Source organism: Falco cherrug, chromosome 6 (genome assembly GCF_023634085.1).
Source record: "Falco cherrug isolate bFalChe1 chromosome 6, bFalChe1.pri, whole genome shotgun sequence".
Taxonomy (NCBI): domain Eukaryota; kingdom Metazoa; phylum Chordata; class Aves; order Falconiformes; family Falconidae; genus Falco; species Falco cherrug.
This window is the reverse complement of record NC_073702.1, coordinates 84198895-84221152: the sequence shown is the minus strand read 5'-3', so window position 1 is coordinate 84221152 and position 22258 is coordinate 84198895. Positions and strand designations below refer to the sequence as shown.

Here is a 22258-nt window from a genome sequence, read left to right as displayed (position 1 = left end):
CAGAGAAGTGGAATTTATTTTTTAAACATTATAAATAGGATACACTGACACATATTTACCAGAATATCTACTAACTCAAGATCTGGAGGTTTTATGTGAGAATACAATCAATTCAAACCATTGCTTGGCTGGTTTAAAGCAAAGACTGTCTCCTACATAGAATCATAAGATGAATCGCAGAACAGTTAGGGTTGGAAGGGACCTTTAAAGGTCATATAATCCAAGTCCCCTGTCATGGGCAGGGACATCTTTCACTAGATCAGGTTGCTCAAGGGCCCATCCAATCTGACCTTGCACACTTCCAAGGATGGAGCATCGACAGTTTCTCTGGGAATCTTGTTCCAGTGTCTCACCATCCCTTTTAGTTAAGGATTTCTTCCTTATATCTAATGAAAATCTATTTTCATTTTAAACCATTACCCCTTGTCCTATCATTATAAGCCCTGGGAAAAAGTCACTCTCCATCTTTCCTATACACTCCCCTTAAGTACTGAAACATCACAATGAAGTTTCCCTGAAGCCTTCTCTTCTCGAGGCTAAACCACCCCGGTATGAATGCCTTATTTTATTTTATTTCCTTATGAGGTGGACCAACTTCTTCGGATTCCTGTTGGTACTTTCTGAATCTGTGTTCTCCCTCCCTCCCCCTGCTTCCCCCCCCGAAAATTTCATTGAAACCAGTTTATTCTCTTTTTTTTTTTTTTAAGTACAACATAGCCATCCATTCACTATCTCTAATCTTTGATACACTGCCTACATAGAATTAAAATCGTTCAGATTGATTTCCTTCTTTACTTAAAATATATATATATCTGTATGCATATTTAGGCTGAAAAAGGTTCTGAACTTTTATAAAAGATTCTTAGCATTTGAAGGTATTTAGCCCAAGCCAGCTCTGAAACACATTATATTAAGAATTCTTCGGTAGCCCTAGTGAAAATCATGGGTATAATTGAAGACCGCATAAGTAGAGAATGAATAATAATGGATTGACAGTAAGTTCAAAGAGTCTCAAGTACAGGTGATAAAGCACGGAAGATAAAAGCATGGAAGATGGAAGGAGCTTACTTTCACTACCTGAAGAAAGTTAGCGGACTAAGAGATAGCAATAGTCTTTTGGCAGACTGAATAAATGTGTTGTGCAGATTGACAAGGTAACAACTACAATATCATGTTGATGATACATTTATAAAGGTACGTTTTAGATATTGTTTCACTTTTAAGAGATGGGAAGCCACAGTTAGTATTTTGCTTATTTAAAAAGTGACCTTACTCCAACAGAAACAGCAAGAAATAGAACTGATATAAATGTAAAATATCCCTTGTTTAATTATTTATTTTTGCAAAAATATTACATTTCTTCTCCACCTCATCAAAGATTAAAATCTGGTGGAAGAAGACTTCTTAATGGCTGAGTGACTGGCAACAGCATTTGCAGCATATCAGAGATTTTTTCCAGACATATAATAAATTTTGAGTAGGGTGGAGGTTCCTTATGCCTCTCAATGGGTGAAAACTAAGCAACTTTCTCCATCATTCAGAGTATCTCCCTCCTGCATGCTCATGAGCAGCAGCTGAGCTCAATGAGAGTTCATCTATTTGCTCACCAGTTTCCTGAAGCTCTTCATCTGCTTCCACTGTGATGAATTCCCTTAACTTGTTCCCTTTCAGACTGACTAGGAAGGGACCGACAGAATGGCATAGGCTTTATTTTTAAAGGAAAGCAATTTACAGAGGAAACTTCATGCAGAACAAAAGAGACTACTTCAGTGTTACAAGGCATGCAGGAGTGAACAGAAAAGAATACCACATGCTATTTGCAGCTGCACAACAAAAATGTCATAAACACTACTGGCAGTATCGCTTAATGGGCAGGTCTCTAAACATGGTAACATTTTGGCAATGCATTGTTCAGGCTGATCCATCTGGGAGTAATATTTCAAGTTGTCCTCTAGGGACTAGGTCTTTTTACAAACATATGGCTTCTTCAGCATAATAGAAATTTCTATGAAGATAATGTTTATATGGGAAGTAAAAAAACTTTTCCTAGAAATTAGTCGGAACATGAGGAATTAATTCTCACAGAAACAAAGAACAAGCACAATCCCTTGCCTCAACGCTTTTCGTCCTTCCTCAGGAGTGTCGGTGCTTCAGGAACCCCCTTCTACAACAGAACACAATACTGGACATGTTTCTTTACTTATGTGATAAGTGATCAGTTCATAGCCAAAAAATATTACAATATTGCTATGGGAAAGGCAGCACTAGAAGTGATGGAGAACAGCATCTAGCAATCAATCAACATGTCTACAATAAAACAAGAAGTGCTTTGTGTTTGCAAACCCTATTGTTTACTAGATAGAGTATTATGATCCATATTTAGAAAAGTCTCTAAACAATGCCTGATTAAGAGTTTTGATGTATGTTCTACTGTTTTACTATTTCAGCCTTTGTAACAGGAAATAGTTTATTAAAAACTAAATAAATCATACATTTAGAAAGACCAATCCTGATTGTAGAGATCAGGAAGGACCCTGGCCATAGTATTGTTACTGTTTGGGGTTTAATGTTACACCAGAATTTACTTCTCAACTATTAAAATGGAATAATGAAATCATATTGTCATTACACCTCTGTACTTTCATGTTACAGGATTTTTGAGCTATAGCAATCTCTCTTGTATTGGCTGCTAACTTGCTCTGATGCAATCTGCTGTAAGAAGTCACACTCCAAACAGATCACACATCCGTCCTGTTGATTTTGTAGAATTTCTTCCTTGCAATACTGATCTATGACAATTATTAAACTCCTTTAAAATCATATTGAAGCTTAGAGCATATCCACTCCTCCCGCTTGTCATATACCTCTGTGGAGGGCTAAGCATAGCAACAGATACCTTGATACAGACATCTGCACCTGTGGATAAGAGAGCGCCGTGCTTGCCTTCAGACAGCTGCGCTCTCAAGTCCTTGCCTGCTGAACTCCAATCTGAGCTGCCAGTCTCCCACAGTTTATCCATGCTTCCTATCCAGTCATTATCAGAAGTTGTAGATGATAGCCACCCGTACTGTTCTGAGATTAACAATATCATATAAATGTTCTGCTTCCTTGGTCTATTAATTTGTGAAGCAAGGTATAAGTCCATTCAGTCCCTGTCAGCCAGATGCCCATGTTTTTCTGAGGTGTGTTTGCATACATAAAAGCACTGTTTGTGCTTGGTATTTTTGGATCAAAAATAGATAAGGTGGACTATTGTGACACCCCTGCTTTTCATACATCTGCACAAAGGTGAGAAATGAAGGAATGTACAGATTTTCCTAGTGTAATACTGCTGCTGCTACTCAGCTCCCTGTAAACGGGGCAGAAAAATCCTGGTTTCACATCCCTCCCATGGGTGCACATCTTAGAAATCATGTACTTCGCTCTGACCCAATCCTCACTTAAAACTGAATTTACAGCCATTACCAACGACTAGTTAGTTTGGTATTCTGAAGAAGGAAACCTCTCAGAAATAGGTTAATTTATTCTAAAAAAGAAATATCTAAAACTTCTTGTTGAATGTTTAATCTTCAGACACTTCCAGAAACCCATAAACTAATGACTCTTTCAAACAATTGTCATTAAGATAGTGTTATTACATCTGCCTTATAAAAAAAAGGCATAATCAATTTTAATTTTTTAAATCATTTTAATAATTTTAAAATTTAATGAATGAAAAGTAAAGACCTGGCTACTATTTGGCATGTGCTTTCCATCTATGACAACAAGCACATAAAGGTGGGAAATATAAATCTATGTGTATAGCTCACCAACAGCCAGACCACCAAAAAATGCTGAAAAGAAAGCAGTACTGAAACCAAAACATTAAAGTCTCATTTATTCTATCTGCTGTTATGCAGAAGAATGTTTGCTGTTCTTCTGAAAATTGATGTAACTAGATAGCTCACAGAACAATTCATTCCTAGATAAAAGAAGTCACTAGTTTATTTATATCACACTATATGAAAAATTCAGAGTAAATAATAATAATTAAAAAACCAAAAGCATTTTAAAACTTAAAAAATTGCAAAAAATTATATTCTTATTATGTTTAACTTTAAGTCAGTTTGTGATGATAGAGAATGCACAGATTATCACTAAAATGAAAATATGTGCTATTACATTTAATCATAAATCTCAAGAAAAAAAAGATGTTTCCATTCATATTAATTGTATACAATACTATTAAACTAAAAACAAACAAACAAAACATACTGCATGTACATATAAAACTCTGAATACAATGTCCAGCCTTTTTTAATTATTAAGATAATAGGAAAGAAGTCACCTGGTTTTCTGTGTTTTCATTATCTTATGCTTATTTAAGCCTCACGAAAGTGGAACAATAGAATTCCACTAGTTTTAAACTTGTAGTCATGAAGGCAAGTACAACAAATAAAAGAAACAAATGCATACATACATAAATATACAGATCAGGAAAGAAATCCCTTTGGCTTAATCTGCAGGGAACTTTCTAAATCTGATACGTAAGAAATATATAACCCCCAAATTTGGGATCTTTACAGGAGAAACTGAACTGGAAAATCAAAGCTGTATTATTTGTGTATACTGTAAGTATCCTAAATGGAAAAGGACTGAGTAAGAAGAAACCAACCAAGAATAGTCTGTTTTTCTCAAATACCTGACTCACAATCCTCTTGGTCCTTGCACTGAAATAATGGAGACTCCTCGCTACCTCATGAAGATACAGTCAGTTTGTATACAATTCTTTAAAGCAATGACTTAGAGGGATTTATAGACAGTGAAAGTAAGTTTGAGATCGGATCACTATGGTAGAAAAACCCAGACTCCCTAGAAGCAGAGGCTTAAATTCTGGCAGGCTCACCTCATCCTTTCATCTTTCAGAGGCAGATTAAATTCTGTGTAGTTTAGCATATAGGGGTCCTCCACAGGACTTTTAAAAGATGAAGTCCTATATCCTCTGTGTTGTTAAATATAACATCTTTTCTCTCCCTCCCCACCCCACCTCCTAGAAATAAGTTGCAGCAACTTCAAATCATTTTTCTAAATATATTCCTCTTCTCTAGGCAGCTCCCTACCTTCTTGTCTTGAAGGTTTTGAAGCTTTATTTCCTTGATTCTCTACTTTAGTATAAGTGATAGACACTCTCCTGTAGAATTGCTCTACTCCATGGGCAGCGTTAGCAGAAATCAGGGCCCAGAATGCAGATATTTCTTCCCAGTTCAATATGTGCTCTTTTCCTTCATTTACATTGCCAAAGCTAATCAGACTCACTGAAATAACTGAAATAAAATTTTTAAACCATCTTTAAAAAGAGGAAGAAACTTCAGCAAATATTCCACTAATTATTGACCACCTTCAATGAATCCCTATATGTACTGAGAAACGGTCAAGCAAATTAATGACAGTGGCTACTACAGAGCTTGAGCTTAAATTTTTAGAATTAAAACTGTCGATACATATTAAAAGCAGTAATCATCGTACATGAGTGCACTAGGGATCTAATTCAGGTATTTAATGACATCTAATGCATTGCACAACCCTATATATTTTTGGTAGCTACTTGGTAAAGTTTGTCCCAAAGGCCTCCTCAGCAATTACAGATAACCAAAAAATCGCTAATAGAACCACTGGTCATGCAACACATGTTGGCTAGAGAGAAAAAGGGATATATGGATTGGTACTCCTTAGGTTTCTGAGTTTTCCCCAATTAAAAAGAAGAGTAGTAAGAAAATGGATTTGTCAGTACTTTAATCTTTCTTAATCGTGACTGTGTTTTAGGCATATAATCCAAGTAGTCCCCAAAAGACAGATGCATAAAGAAGATGGATAATAATGACTAGTCAACCTTGGCTGCCATTTAGAGGAAAAGGGATCTCTACAGATGCATGCATGGATCTGAAGCAAAAATGCAGCTCATCTAAAAGTCACTGGCTCACACAAACAAAAGACCAGAAACCTAAAGGTCCACATCCTCTCCCTGAGACACACTAGGTAATACTTGGGTATATAGAATGCAACGTTTTCGATGGAGAGAGAAATAAAATGATATAGTATATTACAGTCAATCTTCAGCTTGATGTTCCCCATATGAAAAAAACACAACTGACACAAAGCACCTGTTTCTTTCCTCAAGGGCCTTTTGGTACACCTAGTTCTTATTAACCATGCAATGTCCACTAATGTTTCAGAAGGGAAGAAACAGTTTTAAAATTTATTCAGAGTAACACAGCCTGAAGATCTAGCTCAGTACTTTTGATGGCAGAAATTATATCCATTTAATACAAATGCCACTGACAATTTGCATGTCAAAACGTTGCTTCTCAAGTTTGCTTTCACAAGTCACTCAAGCTGGTAAATGCCACCCAACGAGTAGCCCAATACATCTTTTTCAGCCTGCTTGAGCCTCTTCAAAACCCTTCGCACAGTCACACCGGGGCTGCAATAACCTTAGATGAGTAGTACAGGATGGTGCCTAGAGCTCCCCTGAAAATCAGAAATCATGCTGAAAAGTCCTCTCTTGCAAGCTGTGTTGCCTGCAGCTCTGTCACCTAGCGATCACGTAGGAAATGGTCAATGATTACACACCAGACTTTGAGACCGTGGTCGTCAGACCCCACAGCTATCGCATAGCAGTGGAAAAATCTATGAGGCAAATGTTAAAAAGCGAGCACAAACTGAAACAAATCTTGAAAATGCTTGGGAAAACTGCCAGTTACAAACAGAAATACAGGGCATGGGGGTTACTGAGTCCAAGTCCTTGTCACCATGCCACAGTATGCTCTGCTTTCAGTTGTACTTCTCTATCTTTCCCAAGAGCTGCAATACCATCTTGGGCATCCCTTGGCCCACAGTGTGACACTGCAGATTTTCTGTGCTGTTGTTGAAAATACTTTTCAGTTCGCTTTAAGATAAGCATCAAAGCAACAACAATTCTTTTAATTAATTAAATGAATTATTTAATTAATTACTTTTGAGAAAACTGAAATTGAAGAATTCATGGTGAATCATTCATTTTACACCTAGGAAAAAATCACTCATAAGCTCCACTCCTTAGTATCAGACTGTCAACATAGTCAACCTGTTAATATAAATAACATAAGGGATGGAATATCTTCCACTTAAGACTATAGAGGCATACTATGAATTTCTGCTTTTCTATTAATCACTAGGATAAGTTTTACAAATGCATCAACAATGTAATTACAGGTTGCAGTGAATGTGACTCTTAACTCTTCTCCCATGCACACTGTACCAGTGCATGCTGCGAGCCTACGTTAGGACCTGCTTCATTTGTTCTGAAACAACGAGATTCATTCAAGGTCACCTATTCAAAATCCTCACTGAACAGAGATCCAAGAAAGATTTTAAAATGCTTTGAACATCGAGGAATCTTTTTTTTTTGTCACATACAAACAACTGTATTAAGTTAGATTTAAATCAATACAGGGACTGACGTTAAGAGTCGCTACACCTTAGGGAATCAGCCCTTGGCACCTTACTTGGTAGGATCAGCTCTGCAATAGTATCCAAAAAACACATGGGCATTTTTCAGAAGATATCCACTGGAAAGAAAGCATAACCTTTGAATTCACCCAGCACCAGGCAAATCAGCAGTGACCATCTTGCTAGAGCTAACTGTGAACCCCTCTAGCTTTCATGCACAAGCGATACACTGTGCCCAAGAACTGAATATAAAGCTCAGTTTTATAATGACTTACTCTTCTGATGTCTAAAATAGAAAAAGCTTGAAAAATCCTAGGGAAAAAGTATAAACGCAGCTTTTTTGTTTGGATCATTTCTTTTCCTCCTACACTCTCTGCTTCAAAGCAACATTGATTACTACTGCAGCTGGACTGACACCTCCACTATGATAGCTTTTATTACTTGTATTTTGATAGCAGCCACAAACACATCAGACACAATACACTCCCCAGAAAACTCCCAGGCTAAGTAAGAAAACAAGAAAGAGATACCTAACATATTTATAAAATACAGTATGTTTTACATTACATATGTGTGTTAAAAACAATTTTATATGTTTGAACCTTGAAGTATACCTGACTTTAGTACTGCAATCTTTCACTTATTCACTACAGTGTTCAAAACAATAATAATAAAAAAGGAGATATTTCAAAACAGTGCTATAGCATCATGAGATGCTATATAATATGAAAGGCACAAATGTGAGATAAGATTGTTGCTCAGAGCAATGCAACTGAAAAAGCAGACCAAGCAAGATGTTATCATACGTAAAAAAGGTTGAAAATACTCTGTAATGAAACTTTTGGACCTTTCAGAATTAAAAGATTTTCATTTCCACATTAACTGTCCATTTGAAAGGTGATTTTATAAATTACATTGAAACAACAGGTATGGTGGACTTGCAACTATGCTCTCCTGTGACTTGTACTCCAAATAAAACATGTGAATCTAGTGCCTTGGTGTTATTCAGAGCATGGCTGGGTGGCAACTCTGGGTGTTTGAAGACAGAGCACGACAAGTGCACAACTAGTCAAACAGACACATTTGCAAACTCCGAACAAAGCCTCATCTCAAAACCTTGCAGTTCCTTGTTAAACTCCAGTTAGCTCACAGCTTTAGCTATGAACCTCTATGACAACTATATCTGGACACCTCAGCAAGATCCTCAGATTATATCACTACAATAATGACTAGAAAGTCCTCCTTAAGTCCTTGCACGTGAGAGGTTACAAAGAGAACATAACCATCGCCTCCTATTACCGTGGCTCTGGAGAAGAGTAGGCACTGTGAGGGTGACACAGCTGCAGGAAGAGCTGGGAAAAGGGACCAAGTGACTGCTGCCCTCCCAGCCCACCTCTCCACTGTGTGCTACCAACCTGAACTACTCCAAGGGATTTTTTTCCTTTGTTATGACTAAGCAGTCAGCCTTAAGAGTAGGACCTGAACTACCTTGGCATGTTGCAATATACAAAATACAAGCACACATTTACCTACAGACAGATGGACTTCCGTTGCACACAACTTTCAGATTTTTAATGAGGAGCTACCTTTTTGCTCAGCCTACCACAAACCATCTGTCATGGTTTAACCCCAGGCAGCAACTAAGCAAGACAGAGCAATTTGGTCACTGCCCCACTCCCCCAGTGGGATAAGGAGGACAATGGGGAAGAAAAAGGTAAAACCCATGGGCTGAGATAACAGTTTAATAACTGAAACAAAGTAAAATATATTACTACTACTACTACTAATGAAAAGGGAGATAACAAAGAAAGAGAGAGGGGAATAAAAGCCAAGAAAGACAAGGGATGCACTATACAATTGCTCACCACCTGCTGACCAACACCCAGTCAGTCCCCAGTCCCCGAGCAGCGATCAGCCACTCCTGGCCAGCTGCCCCCAGTCTATATACTGGGCATGATGCTCTATGGTATGGCATAGCCCTTTGGTTAGTTCAGATCACCTGTCCTGGCCCTGCTGCCTCCCATCTCCTTGTGTGCCTGCTCACTGGCAGAGCCTGGGAAACTGGAAAGTCCTTGACTTGGGGTAAGCACGGCTTGGCAACAGCTAAACCATCAGTGTGTTACCAATATTACTGTCATATTAAATTGAAAATACAGCACTATACCAGCTACTAGGTAGAAAATTAACTCTATCCCAGATGAACCACGACACCATCCCAGCCAGAGAGCTAAACAACATACATGGTGATATATGTATTTATATTTATTAAAATCATAAAATTATTCTCCATTAACTTTAAAGTTGGTGGAAAGGGATAGGAGACAAGAAAGAAAAAAAAAATCAATCATGGTGTAATTTAATTGCAGAATCATACAACAGTTTGGGTTGGAAGAGATCTTAAAGATCATCTAGTTCCAACCCCCTGCCATGGGCAGGGACACCTGCCACTAGACCAGGTTGCTCACAGCCCCATCCAGCCTGGCCTTGAGCACTGCCAGAACTTCTCTGGACAGCCTGTTAACAGTGTCTCACCACTTTCACAGTAAAAAATTTCTTCCCGATATCTAATCTAAATCTACCCTTTTTCAGTTTAAAGCCACTACCCTTTGTCCTACCATTACATACCCTTATAAAAAGCTCTTCTCTTAGCTTTCTTGATCCCCCCCCACCCGAAGGATGCTTTAAGGTCCCCCTGCCTCACTGGAGCCTTCTCCAGGCTGAACAACTCCAACACTGCCAGCCTGTCTTCATAGGAGAGGTGCTCCAGCCCTCTGATCATCTTCATGGCCAATTCCTTACCCTCATTATTTTGAATAAATTTCAGAGTCATAGAAAACAGCTGGGCTGGAAGAGACCTTTAAAGGTCATGCAGTGAAAGCCCCCTGCAAAGAGCAGGGATATCTTCAAATAGATCAGGTTACTCAGAGCCCCATCCAGCCTGGCCTTGAATAGATCCAGGGATGGGGCACCTACCACCTCTCTGGGCAACCTGGTCCTGTGTTTCATCACCCTCATCGTAACAAATTTCTTCCTAACATCTAGTCTCAATCTACCTTCTTTTAGTTTAAAACAATTACCCCCTTGTCATATCACTACCTGCCCTTGTCAAAAGTCCCTCTCCTGCTTTCCTGTTGGCCCCTGTAGGTACTGGCAGGCTGCTATAAGGTCCCCTGGAGCCTTTTCTTCTCCAGGCTGAACAACCCCAACTCTCTCAGCCTGTCTCCACAGCAGAGGTGATTCAACCCTCTGATCACTTTTGTGGCTCTCTGCTGGACTCACTCCAACAGATCTGTATCCTTATGTTGGTGGCCCCAGAGCTGGACGCAGCACTCCAGGTGGGGTCTCACCAGAGCAGAGGGACAGAACCACCTCCCTCAACCTGCTGGTCACGCTGCTGTTGATGCAGCCCAGGATACAGTTGGCTTTCTGGGCTGCACACCGCTGGCTCATTTCCAGCTTTTCATCCACCAGTACTCCCATTTGGAGAAAGTGAAAAACAGTATAGAAAAACTCCGATCAGTTCCTACTCGCCACAGTACAGCATTTGGTACTTCATTACAGAGTTTATTACCTCTATTATTTAATCACCATTTACAGTAGGAAGAAAAGCTAGTTTTAAAACAGACAAATAATACTAGAGGGGAAAAATTCTTATAAAGCAGAAAGGAAAAAGAAATGTTTCATAATGAAACTGTAAACTTAGTTAAGCCTTAATGAAAATTTTAGAAAATACAGAAGTAATTTCTTTAGACTTTTTTGACTAAGCATTCTTACTTTTTTCATATAAAATTTAGATTCTGAGTCTCAGCTTTGATTTTGTACTACTTTTTTCCCCCTCAAGGTTTATTCAGTCTAGCATGAAACTCTCAGGTCAACAAAGTTTTTATTCAATGCAGCATTATTTTTAATTACTATTGCCTTTTGAAAGTACTCTTTAAGAAAAAAAAATAAACATTTTATAAATTAGGGGGAAATTTGTGCATGCCTTCTTTCTTTTTCATATTTCAATATTGTTAACATTTAGCTGTAAAGATTTTTTTTCCTCATGGAAAAAATACTCTATCACTTGAAATTAATTTGTATGAAACACAAAGCTTGTGCTTCATATAATCCCCTTAAATGGGGATTAATTTGAAGTTAGTGACTGGTTTAAAGCTGAGTTTAAAGTAGAAATAAACATTGCACATGGGACTGACCTGCTTCTATTATAAAACCTGCTTCAGCTTCTGTAAGCTTGTATGTGCTCAGACTGTTTCTACAGAAACCCTTATTGCAAAGCTGTCAATATTAGAGGAGCTTGACACTACAGATTTACTGCCTTCCATGCTGTTAAGAACAATAACCTGATTTAGTTCAGCCTGGATGGTCTCTTGTCATGGAGTGAAAAAGGAAGTGGAATAAATCACCCTTACAATTAGGTCGTTCACTGAGGTTTTCCAATACTATCCTAGTCACCCTTCTCCTGGAAGTCATCTTCATATGACTTAAAGTGGAATGTCATTATCAGGTTCCCATATGAAACTGAATAGGCATAAATTTATGGCAAGAAAAGAAAGGAAAACATGTACACCAGCAAATCACATGCACACGCAAGTATGACCTTAAAACCGTAGATACACAAAATACACACACATGCATGTACGCATGTATGCATGCATGTACAGCATATCCTCTTTGCCTCCAAGTTACATTTATAAAGTAAGGAGACTAATGGTTCTCTTGCTTGTGTTGCAGCTCCTACTCAACAGTTACCCCTGTGAACATACTGGAAGAAGCAAGCTGCACGGTTTGGATGAGCAGACCCTAAAATATTCCAACAGAAGAAAGCCTCACGCTAACTGGTTTTGATGCAAAACAACAGGCTGGTTAAGAGTCTCAGGTCAACTATGAGTTTGATTAAGTTGAACATGCGTGACACAGCGATGGTAATCTTCTGTCATACACTGATGCTCAGAGAGTTAGTCACCAGGAATAAAGCAGTCAGAAATGAAGAAAGGTAGACAAATAAAACTATACTGATCTACTGAACAGAAGGGCTTGGAACGCAAAATGGGAAAAAAATCACTCTTGTTATAATGACAATACTTTTAATTATACATATTCAGTGAAAAATAAACTATTAAAAGACAGAGTAAAATACTTCCAATTAATGGAAGTAAGGTAATGTTGAAACTTAAATGAAGTATTTTTCCCTTGAGGGTTTTACTGTACTATATTATTTAGCTTAATCCAACTTAAATTATAAACAGAATGGTTTTGTAAGCCCCCAGAGAAACGTATTTTATTTATAATGTATTTCCTTTGAAGTGGTTATGGAAATCATGTTCTTCCTGAAGTCTGTATCTCACATACCACCTACTGCTGCAAACTAGTCAGTCCTCAAAAGTTAGACATGATCAGTCTTGTGAAGTACAGTACATGAAACCCCAAGATTTTTTTAAAATGCCAGAGGAAATACAAATTTGTAATTCCAAAACCTGATAGCCTTCCCTCCATAAAAAGGTATGGAAAGATCTTTGTTGATTAAAAAAAAAGTGGTTTTTTTTCAGAGGGAATGGAACTCAGCCATAATCACTCCACTTGGCTTTTCAATGTATCTAATGAAAGAAGAAATTTGTACACTATACCCTAGAGGGACTTTCAGCTGAGAATAAGTATATTTTGTAAACTTAAATTTAAGTATGTAAATATTTCCATCTTTCATTTAAATCACAAATCCTCCAAAAAATTAATTCTAGTACAAAAAGTACACTTTCTTTCAGGATGCGAGTTACAAATGACCAGTTTGCTTTTATCCTCCAAGTAATTAGTCTATTTACAAATATGTAAGAAACTATGAATGAATAAATTGAACCCCAGTCTACGTGGTCTCCTTACCATCAATAGGTACTGCATAGACTCAGTTAAATAACTAGAAACAAGAGGAAATTGTCTCCAGAAAATTAATTTTCGTTATTGATCTTATTTTTAAAGCACAATAGTACCCTATCTTTATGGATGAACCAATAACTCAACAAACCAGCCACAGATATACAATTGTCTAAGCTGTGATGTTTCTGAAATAATGTCAGGCCAGGTCACTTCAAAGGGACTAGGAAAATAAGCACTGTAAGATTTGGCTGATTGTGCAACTGCTTACGCCATGAACTCATGACAGCCGCAGTCACTAATTACGTATGCTTTGAACCGGTTGTTCTTTTTGTCAAAGCTACTCTTCTACTCTAACCTACTACCAAAATCTATAAATAAAAGAACAGATAAATAAATAAAAATGCAAGTTCTTATTAGCTTTGGATTAAGAGCTTGAATAATTTTTCAAGAGATAAGGTATAGGAGCAAATATTTCTGCGTCACTACTGTATAAAAAAACCCACCAGTGCCCTGGAGTTAAACTTCTGTTTGAGATAGCAGATTCTGTCAATATCACAGCTACAGATGGATACTTAAATGCAGAAAAAAAAAAGAAAAAAAAAAATCACATTTATGAGTATTTAAAAAATACAAATAAATTTTAACACTTTTTTAAAAATAAATAATCAACATAAATATACTGCTGTAAAACATTCTAAGAATGGCCATTTCCTCTGGCTCTTCTTAGATCAGACATCATCTAGTTCCTCCTTGAAAGTTACAGCAATTGTGTTAGAATTTGCGTTTTGTACTAGAGAGCCGACCTGTACCACAACCTTTGCAAACATCTATATTTTGCTAAAAGCTACCAAAGCAAAAGCATTACTTGTGTTAAATGACAAATGCATGTCATAGTGACCATCACTCTTGCATTTTGAAGAGGAAAGATTTTAAGATTCTGACAGCCCGAACAGCTTAGCTAATGTACCTTTGCTATGCAAAATGATGATGTTCTTCTTGACTAATGTAATGTGTTCAGATGAACTGACAAATTCTGTTTAATGCGCTGAACATTTGTGGGCAGTAAAGCACATTATTATTTCTTCATACATATAATCCCTTAAGAGGTAGCATGACAGTGCAGTGTAAATCTAAAGCAAACCATTAGATTTACTTGCATGAATGGCTTTGTTCTTGTTAACTTGGTATCAAGAAGAAAAAAGAAAAAAAAAAGATAATTTAATTTCTGTCTTTCTGAAAACTTTGTTACTATATTGCAAGGATTATAGGTTTTGGTGCTTTAACCTCTTACTTTTTTGCTCACTGTTTCCCCACTGCCACATCAGGGTCTAAATGGCAAATGTTTATATAAGGAAAGAGATGTGGAGTGTAATAAAATTTGCAGAAGTTAATCATATGAATTCATGTATTTTTTTTTTCCTTTTAGGCCAAAACTGAATACAGTTCACTTCCAATTCCTTTGGGGTACTCTGAATTTTGGCACCAATTTAAAAATGTCCTGCCAAGGAATAGCTGTGCCACTGGTATCTGCAGAAAAGGATTCTCCTCAGACTTGATATCGTCTCCAGCATGATAAATGTCTTTTGGGATTGTTTTCCTGCCCATCAGTTACGACTGGGGAAGATTTTTGATACAACAGGGAACATGAATCTTTTCTCCAGTTCAGAGCTAGTAACCCACTTCTGAATTGAGACAATTTGCTTTTAACTACTAAACCAGAAAATTTGTTTTCAGTATTTTATTAATAGAAAATCTGTCATCTGAAAAAAAAACCCCAACAAACAAAAAAAAACCCAACAAACCCACAACCTTTCACCTTATACAAAATACCTGAAAAAAAATCTAAGTAAAGTTGGAATATGGCCAACACATAATGAAAGGCAACACCAACTGTGACTGAATATGGCCAGCTGTGTAACAGCATGCAAGATACCATGTCCTAATTTCAGGATATGAAAGCAGGAGTCAGCATTGTTTCAGGATTCATCTGAGGCACCTTTGGTAGTATTGAAGCCATAAAGATCCAGCCAGCATGAAAATGATTTCCTGAGACGGCTTGGTTAGAAGCTTTCTCCAGATAGAACTGAGTGACTGAAATCTCAGGGCACTCCAGAAACAATCACAATAAGCTGTCAGCGCCACAGTCCCCAAAGCAAGTATGTGAGGAGAGCTGTTTTCTGCGTAAGGAGAGTATGTCAGCATGTGTAAATACAGGTCATTTTAAACCACTGCTATATTTCCATGTTTATAGTTCACTTCCACAAAATTAGAAATGCAAACCAAGGTGGAAGTTTTACAGAAATGTGTGAGGAACATAAAAGAAAGAACAACTGTAACACAGACATAAACGCTGCAGCCTACCGACTCATAAATTATTTTAAATGCCACTGCAACTGAGACATAAACCAGCATAACATACAAGGGAGAAAGTAGTAAAATGATAATGAATGCTGGCAATTTAATCAGAACAATTTACTTCTTTCCCTAGGTTTACTCTCACAGAGGGAAATGACTTGTTGAAACTAAACCCAGCCAGCATATCAAACTCAGAAGGGAAACCACACTTTTCAAGAAATTGAATTCAAATTGTTGGATTCTCACTTCTGCTATAGAAAGACTGAATTATTCTGCAGGGAAATCCTGGAGGTAGAATATTGGCTGCATTTTTTTATTTTTTCTGAAACTCATAGAAAACTTGAAGGTTTGTGCAGAAGCTCGTGGTGATCAACAAGAATAACCTGAAGGCATCTTTCTCCTGATTACCAGTACCATGCCACTGCACTACTCTTCTTAAAGACAAGCATAGGGGTTCATTCACGTAAACCTGTTCAGCCTACCTCTTACAGGGTAGGTCTTATTCTGCTGGCTGCGTAGCTGTAATAACAAAAAGCTCAAGATTTGCCAACTGCTTGAGAATTTATTCAATATCTCTGCCACATTTTATGTCTAAGCTGAAATGTGCGCCGCTGCAGCTGCTGTTAAGAGTTAGCTCAGGTACACCTACAGGAATGACAGGCATCACAGTGTTCCCAGAACCCTCAAAAACTTAAAATTGATGTGACAAGGAGACCAAACACATCGTGACATATGACGGTCTACACTTGTGTGCCTGTTGATGATAAAACACATTGCAAAGTTGGAGGGCCTTAATAAATGATTTTGTAGTCCATGAATTACAAAAGGCCATGACTTCACAAAGTGAGCACTGTTGCCAAAAATCAGCTGTTCCCTGTTATGCTTGGAAAGATGTAAGTGACTATATATGTTTCTTTGAAGTTTACCTACATGGTCCAGTGAGGAACATCAAAGTGGCTAGTTGGATCAGGCACTGTGTAGCTCTGTGAACTTCTCTTTTGGAAACAAAACTGGTAGTATGTCAGCATGTAGGCTGTGAACAAAACAAAAGAGAGAAGAAAAACTATTAAAATAGGTTATGGACACACGGGGGAGGCACAGCCATACAAGCCAAAGGCCTCCTTTGGACCAAGAGAAGGCAAAAACTATTAATACTTTCTATTGCTAAATATTTTATTCTTTTTAATCTTAGAGACCTAGCCGAAAATAGAACAATTAAACTGTGCATGTATCACAAATCTGGAGAAGTGGTACTGACAAGCCTTTGGGCTGCTCACACCTACCCCCAAAGGGCTACGCATGATTTTTCAAACCCAGTGACCAAATTGGAATGAGGGTAACAGTTTCTCCAAGACAGCACACATAAGTCTGCAGCTGAGTCAGCAAGGGAGCTTTGCTGGCTTGTGCCTGGAAATTGGCACCTCTGGGCAGAGAGAGAGATGGGATGCTGAGTTTGCCCAGACACCAGAAGCAGCTCAACAGTCTCTCAAGCTAACCAATTTAGAAAGCTGGTTTGGAATATTAATTTTCATATAAAAAATGTAAAAAGCTAGAAAAATAAAAACCCCTAACGTATTCCATACATTACATTTTCAGCTGCATTTAATATACTGTTGCTTTTAAAAGTTGACACAACTACAGAGGAAGCAAAAATAATAATAAAAACCTAAACAACACACTTTCCTCTGCAAAAATGGTAAACTACTAAAGCCAGAAGTGTAGGAGACTGATTAACCACTGACTACCATGTTCCCTTTCATTATATATAATTAGAGCCAAGTGGAACCATGTGCCCTCACTCATTTATTGCCTGCCATTGCAGCCTAAGGCTTCAAGACCCCTCTGAATAACAAACGCAGAAGAGTGATGCTGAATCAACAGATGCTCCATGTGTTTGCTCAGTGTCTCAGCCTTTATCAGCATGCCGAAGGATTTCACTCCCAGGTGTTATAACAAGAAGCAGCTGACCAGAGAAGGGAACTGACTGGCTATGCTGGATGCACAGTTTCCTGGGGGACAAAAAACCCCCAACAAAACAAACAAACAAACAAACAAACAAACAAACAAACCCAACCAAAAACCAACCAACAAACACACACACAAAACCCTGAAACTGAAAAACCCAAACCCACAACAACAACAAGGCTGAGATTATTAACAGAACTAGACTGAGATTATATTCCAGTTCATTTGCAGAACGGAAGAAAATACACATTTACTACCCAACACAGCACTTATAAGACAGCTCTGATACATCATGAAGCAGGAAAGTCTCTCCCTCCTCTGGTAAAACGCTCTCTTGGAAGACAGCCATGCCCTCTGTTAACCCTGCACAGCCAAGAAGCACAATGCATCAGAGCAGAGGCAAACCTTACACCAAATGAAGACAAGAGAGGCTGTATTTGCAAGAATGAGTGGAATGGAAGCAAGATCAGATGAAATACAGCCAGGAAGGAAGGAATACAGATTATTTGTTTTAGAAAGAGTGCCATGCAGTTCTTAACTGGAAGGAGCCTGGACACATCAGTGGCAAACTGTCATAAGAGCAGACATTGATACCCTTCTCCACCCAGGCCAACATTTAGGTGAGATACAATCACTCCAAACCCAGTTCCTGAAGCGTTTTTTTTTTGCTAGGCATTTCTTTGCTGAGCCATTACACTGCTACTCAAACTCTGTTTCTGCCACTGCTCCCAGACCCACAATGCAGAGGACGTGCAGCACCCTTAAGGAAACATGTCTGCACCGAAGGTCACCAGCAAAGAAAGCAAAACTCAGAGGCAAGGAGCAGCCACGGAGCTCACGTGCATCATTTAACCACCTCCCACATGGAAAGAGCTTTCACTCTAAAGCGATGCAGGTCTGTACAGGTGTTGCGGAGCCTTTGGTGGCAGAGCTCAATCTTGTGGATCAGGAAAGATGGTTCCAGACTTTTCAAAATAGCAGCTCTGGTTTCAATACTTCAGTGATGTGGCAGTGAATCTACACCTTAGTCATTCACTCTTCTATTAAACTACAACTTGCACAGCATGTGCTGGCTATTGTTGAATTGAAGTTCTAAAAGGTCCTTGGTGGAAATCTTATGTATGGTCACCCATGAAACAACAATGAGAATTAGACTTAGAAACACTTTAAAAATTAATAGTTCAATTACTTTTTTTTATATAGAAAATAGAAAGGATGAAAAGCATTACTCATTCACACTATCAATGCAGAAAAATAATTTTTAAAAATCTGCTTCATTGCCAAAGCCAGTTTTAAGTCACTTTTAAGACTGCAAATTCCTCCTTTTAGTTGAGGAATTACAGCTTCTGACAATTAAAACTGGAATTTTAATAATGTTTAATAATTTCCCTCTTATCAAGTTATTATGTTTTTAGCTTGAAATAAACTAACTCATTATTAAATTAGCTTTTCAAGCTATTCTCAATAAAGAAATTTTTTCCCAGTAATTTTCTACTATATTTTAATTTTATGGCATTACTATCAAGAATCCAGTTTTACTCCCCCAACAATGCAGGTTGTGACTCATAACTTTGGAATTCATTGCCCTAATTTACAATAAACAAAGACTCCTCAAATAAGCTTGTGCTGTTTGTATATTCAGCTACAAAACTAATAAACTCTACCCTCTATGAAAAGCAATCAAAATCTGTTGGCAATTCAGCTTGTGCGTCCATTTGAAGCAAACACGTCAAAGTTTTATCCCCACACATCTTTCCATCTTGGTCCAATTTGATTCTTTCAGAAAAGAAAGAAAGATTGTTATCTGACAGAAAGCATTTGGAAGTAGATGCTTATATGTTAATAAGAGGGTGGACCTGTAATACACATCATAAAATGTGGTTGCTAACATCTTAAATACCCAGGATAAAATCATGGAAGGTTGATTTGGATTTTACACCTGGAAAACAACGGTTTGAACTGTTCTGAGTTGATATAGTTCATTATTCCTCTATTCCTTCAGGGGCGCTTGTCCAAAAAAAAAACAAACCCCAAAACCAACCAAAACCCAAAAAACCCAGGCTGAAGATGAACCTGCACTTGGAAATTGAGTTCCTGTATATCATGAAGTAGGTTTCTCACAATCAGAAATAAATTTCACAGACTAGTAAAACTATGTGTATGATAAGATGGATATTTCACCTGAGTGTTTATCAACAGGTCAAGGTGACTTTATGGGACCTTTTTTTTTTTAAATGAACTTTGGGCAATTTTGGTCTTGCCCTGAGGAAAGAAAAAAAATTGGAGAGACGTAGTTACATATTTGTACTTTCTTGCCAAAATGATCCATGCCAAAATTAAATCAACACTGTACAAATCACGCTTATCATCCTCAAAAATGCCTATAGGTTTACCTTACACAGATGAAAGGCATTTTAATAGTTTTATGGCTATAACCCTGATGACTTCACAAAATCAGATAAAAGGCATATTGTAATATCAGCCTTGCAGTTTCTATTTCCAATGGACTTTAAAGGGCAGAGAATCTTTTGATTCTTGAGTTTCAGGTACAAAAAAGGCTGCAAGCTGAAAGAGGTGTCTCTGCCTTGCATGTCTTTCACTAGATCTCATTAGACAGAGGTTAAAATCATTCTGGACCAAGACAAGATCAAAGCTGGATGGTAAGAGACTGCAACTGCAATGTATATACACTGAAAAGCACCCCTGCACTGATACGAGGAAAACATGCCACACCTAGCTCAAAACAGCATTGCTTGCTGGGAACATGTTTTTTGTTGTTTATTTATTTTCACATTCTTAAGAGTTCGTTTTTTACCTTAAGGAAAGAGTCCATTCATAAAAAGAGATTTTTCTTGTACGACTGACAAAAAGAATCAAGCCAGTTTCCAAGCACAAGCTGCCAACTCAACTCAAGCCAGCACAGGTCAAAAGTAGGTAAGAGATCTGCAAAGTTGAGGTACTACAGAACTGTACAGCTTTCTGATTAGATAGCTCAAAAATGAGCACTATCAGTATAGTAATCATGGCTCATGCATTTAGAAGAATATATGGTAGAATAAGAAAAACACATTAAAAATAGAACTCTTTTTTAAAAAAAAAACCAAAAGTGAAACAAAATTGTTTACAATTTTTTCTGGAAATGTACTGGAGAAGTATTTTCAGGGTTTTTTTGGGTTTTTTTTTTTTTTTTTTTTTTTTTTTTGCCAATGTCTTTGTGAACTCACTTCTTGAAGTTTGGAGGCTAGACCTGTCAAATGGAGTTTAAAAGAAGCACAAGATCAATTTAAGTTCCATGTTTGTTATGGAAGTAATATTTAAAATGCTGAATCGCTTGATGTGCTCAAAGACCTCATTGCAATCACTGGCTATCAGTGGTCCCCTTCACACAATCTGAAACAATGGGATCACCATCTATAGCCCAATAAACATGTTAATATTGCATTTTGCGTTGAACTGCTTCAAAAGGCTACATTAAGAAAGAACAGTTCTAGAATACCCTATACATTAAATGGAAGAAGAAGGCACAGTCTCATTCTAGGAACTTGGACTTAAAAGACAAATTGATGCCCTGTGTCTGCTCTAAACAGTAGCGACAAAGAAAGTTCTTCCTGTATTGTGCAAATGTCAACTAAGTCACCACTGAACTGTATCATCTTCTGCGTTTCTGAGGTTGTAGCAGAAATTCCATAAGGCCAAAATAAAAGGACAAATTTAGTGTCAGACAACGGTTTGTTCAATTTATTCAACTTGTATTTTTAGAGGATGACTGAAAATTATAATTATAAAAATAATCCAGTTTAACTGAGATAAAAATTAATTATTAACATATTGAATTTAGACAATGTTCTCAAAAAAGAGGTGTCAATTCATAGTACTGGCTCAGCCAAATCTGTTTCAGCTGCTGAATAACTAGAAGGTTTAACTGTATTTTGAAATTCTGAGGAGTATGGTAAAACAAAATCAGGCTATTTCAGGTATGATTTTAATTTGGTAGTCTTATAGCTCAAAAATTGTTCAGCCTAGACATATCACATTTGTTTGACTCTAGAATCGTGACTTCAGTGTTTTATTGGCAAATTGAGTGGCTATTTTGGAAATAGATCTGCTCAGTGTAGAAGTGTTCAACTCAGTTCAGCTCATATACAAAGCATCTCATAAGTGTACTACAGTGTCTGAATACAGTAGCACAAGCAGTTAGGAAAAAGGAAAACATTCAGGAAAACACAATGACTAGAAGAGTACTTCAGTTTAATTGCTCTTTACCACTTACATATTCTATGTATCTGATATGTAATCACAAGGGCTTTTTAAAATCTGAGAAGTGATTAGAATCTCTCTTAGATTTTGATTCCTCTGGGTGCCTACTGAACGCCTGACTTCTAGCACATCTGTTTTTAAGAAAACAAAGATTATTTTTTTAAAACCAGTTTGTTAAATGTCATGTATAAATTTACATGACGTTGCAAGATTATCATGGCTAAACAGATGAAATCAGGAAGCTCACTTATTTGGTATACAGTTATCGGCATCAATAATCTAGGAAGTGATCCCACTAACTATAGATATCTTCACAGTTATAGGCATGTATCTCTGAGCTGTA

At 37.5% G+C, this 22258-nt stretch overlaps 1 protein-coding gene across 4 annotated transcripts in view; it reads right to left on the bottom strand.

The window, feature by feature from the left end:
- The window catches only part of CHRM3 (cholinergic receptor muscarinic 3), a 285912-nt gene that overhangs the window by 114242 nt on the left and 149412 nt on the right, over positions 1–22258 (bottom strand). For 3 of the 4 annotated variants that reach the window (XM_055714898.1, XM_055714899.1, XM_055714901.1), the window contains exon 3: positions 16624–16726. The exons of the other annotated variant lie outside the window; for it this stretch is intronic. In XM_055714898.1, coding sequence (XP_055570873.1) covers positions 16624–16721 — 98 coding nt within the window. In that variant the 5' untranslated portion in view covers positions 16722–16726. The remainder of the gene's footprint in view (positions 1–16623; positions 16727–22258) is intronic. 4 annotated transcript variants of the gene reach the window in all.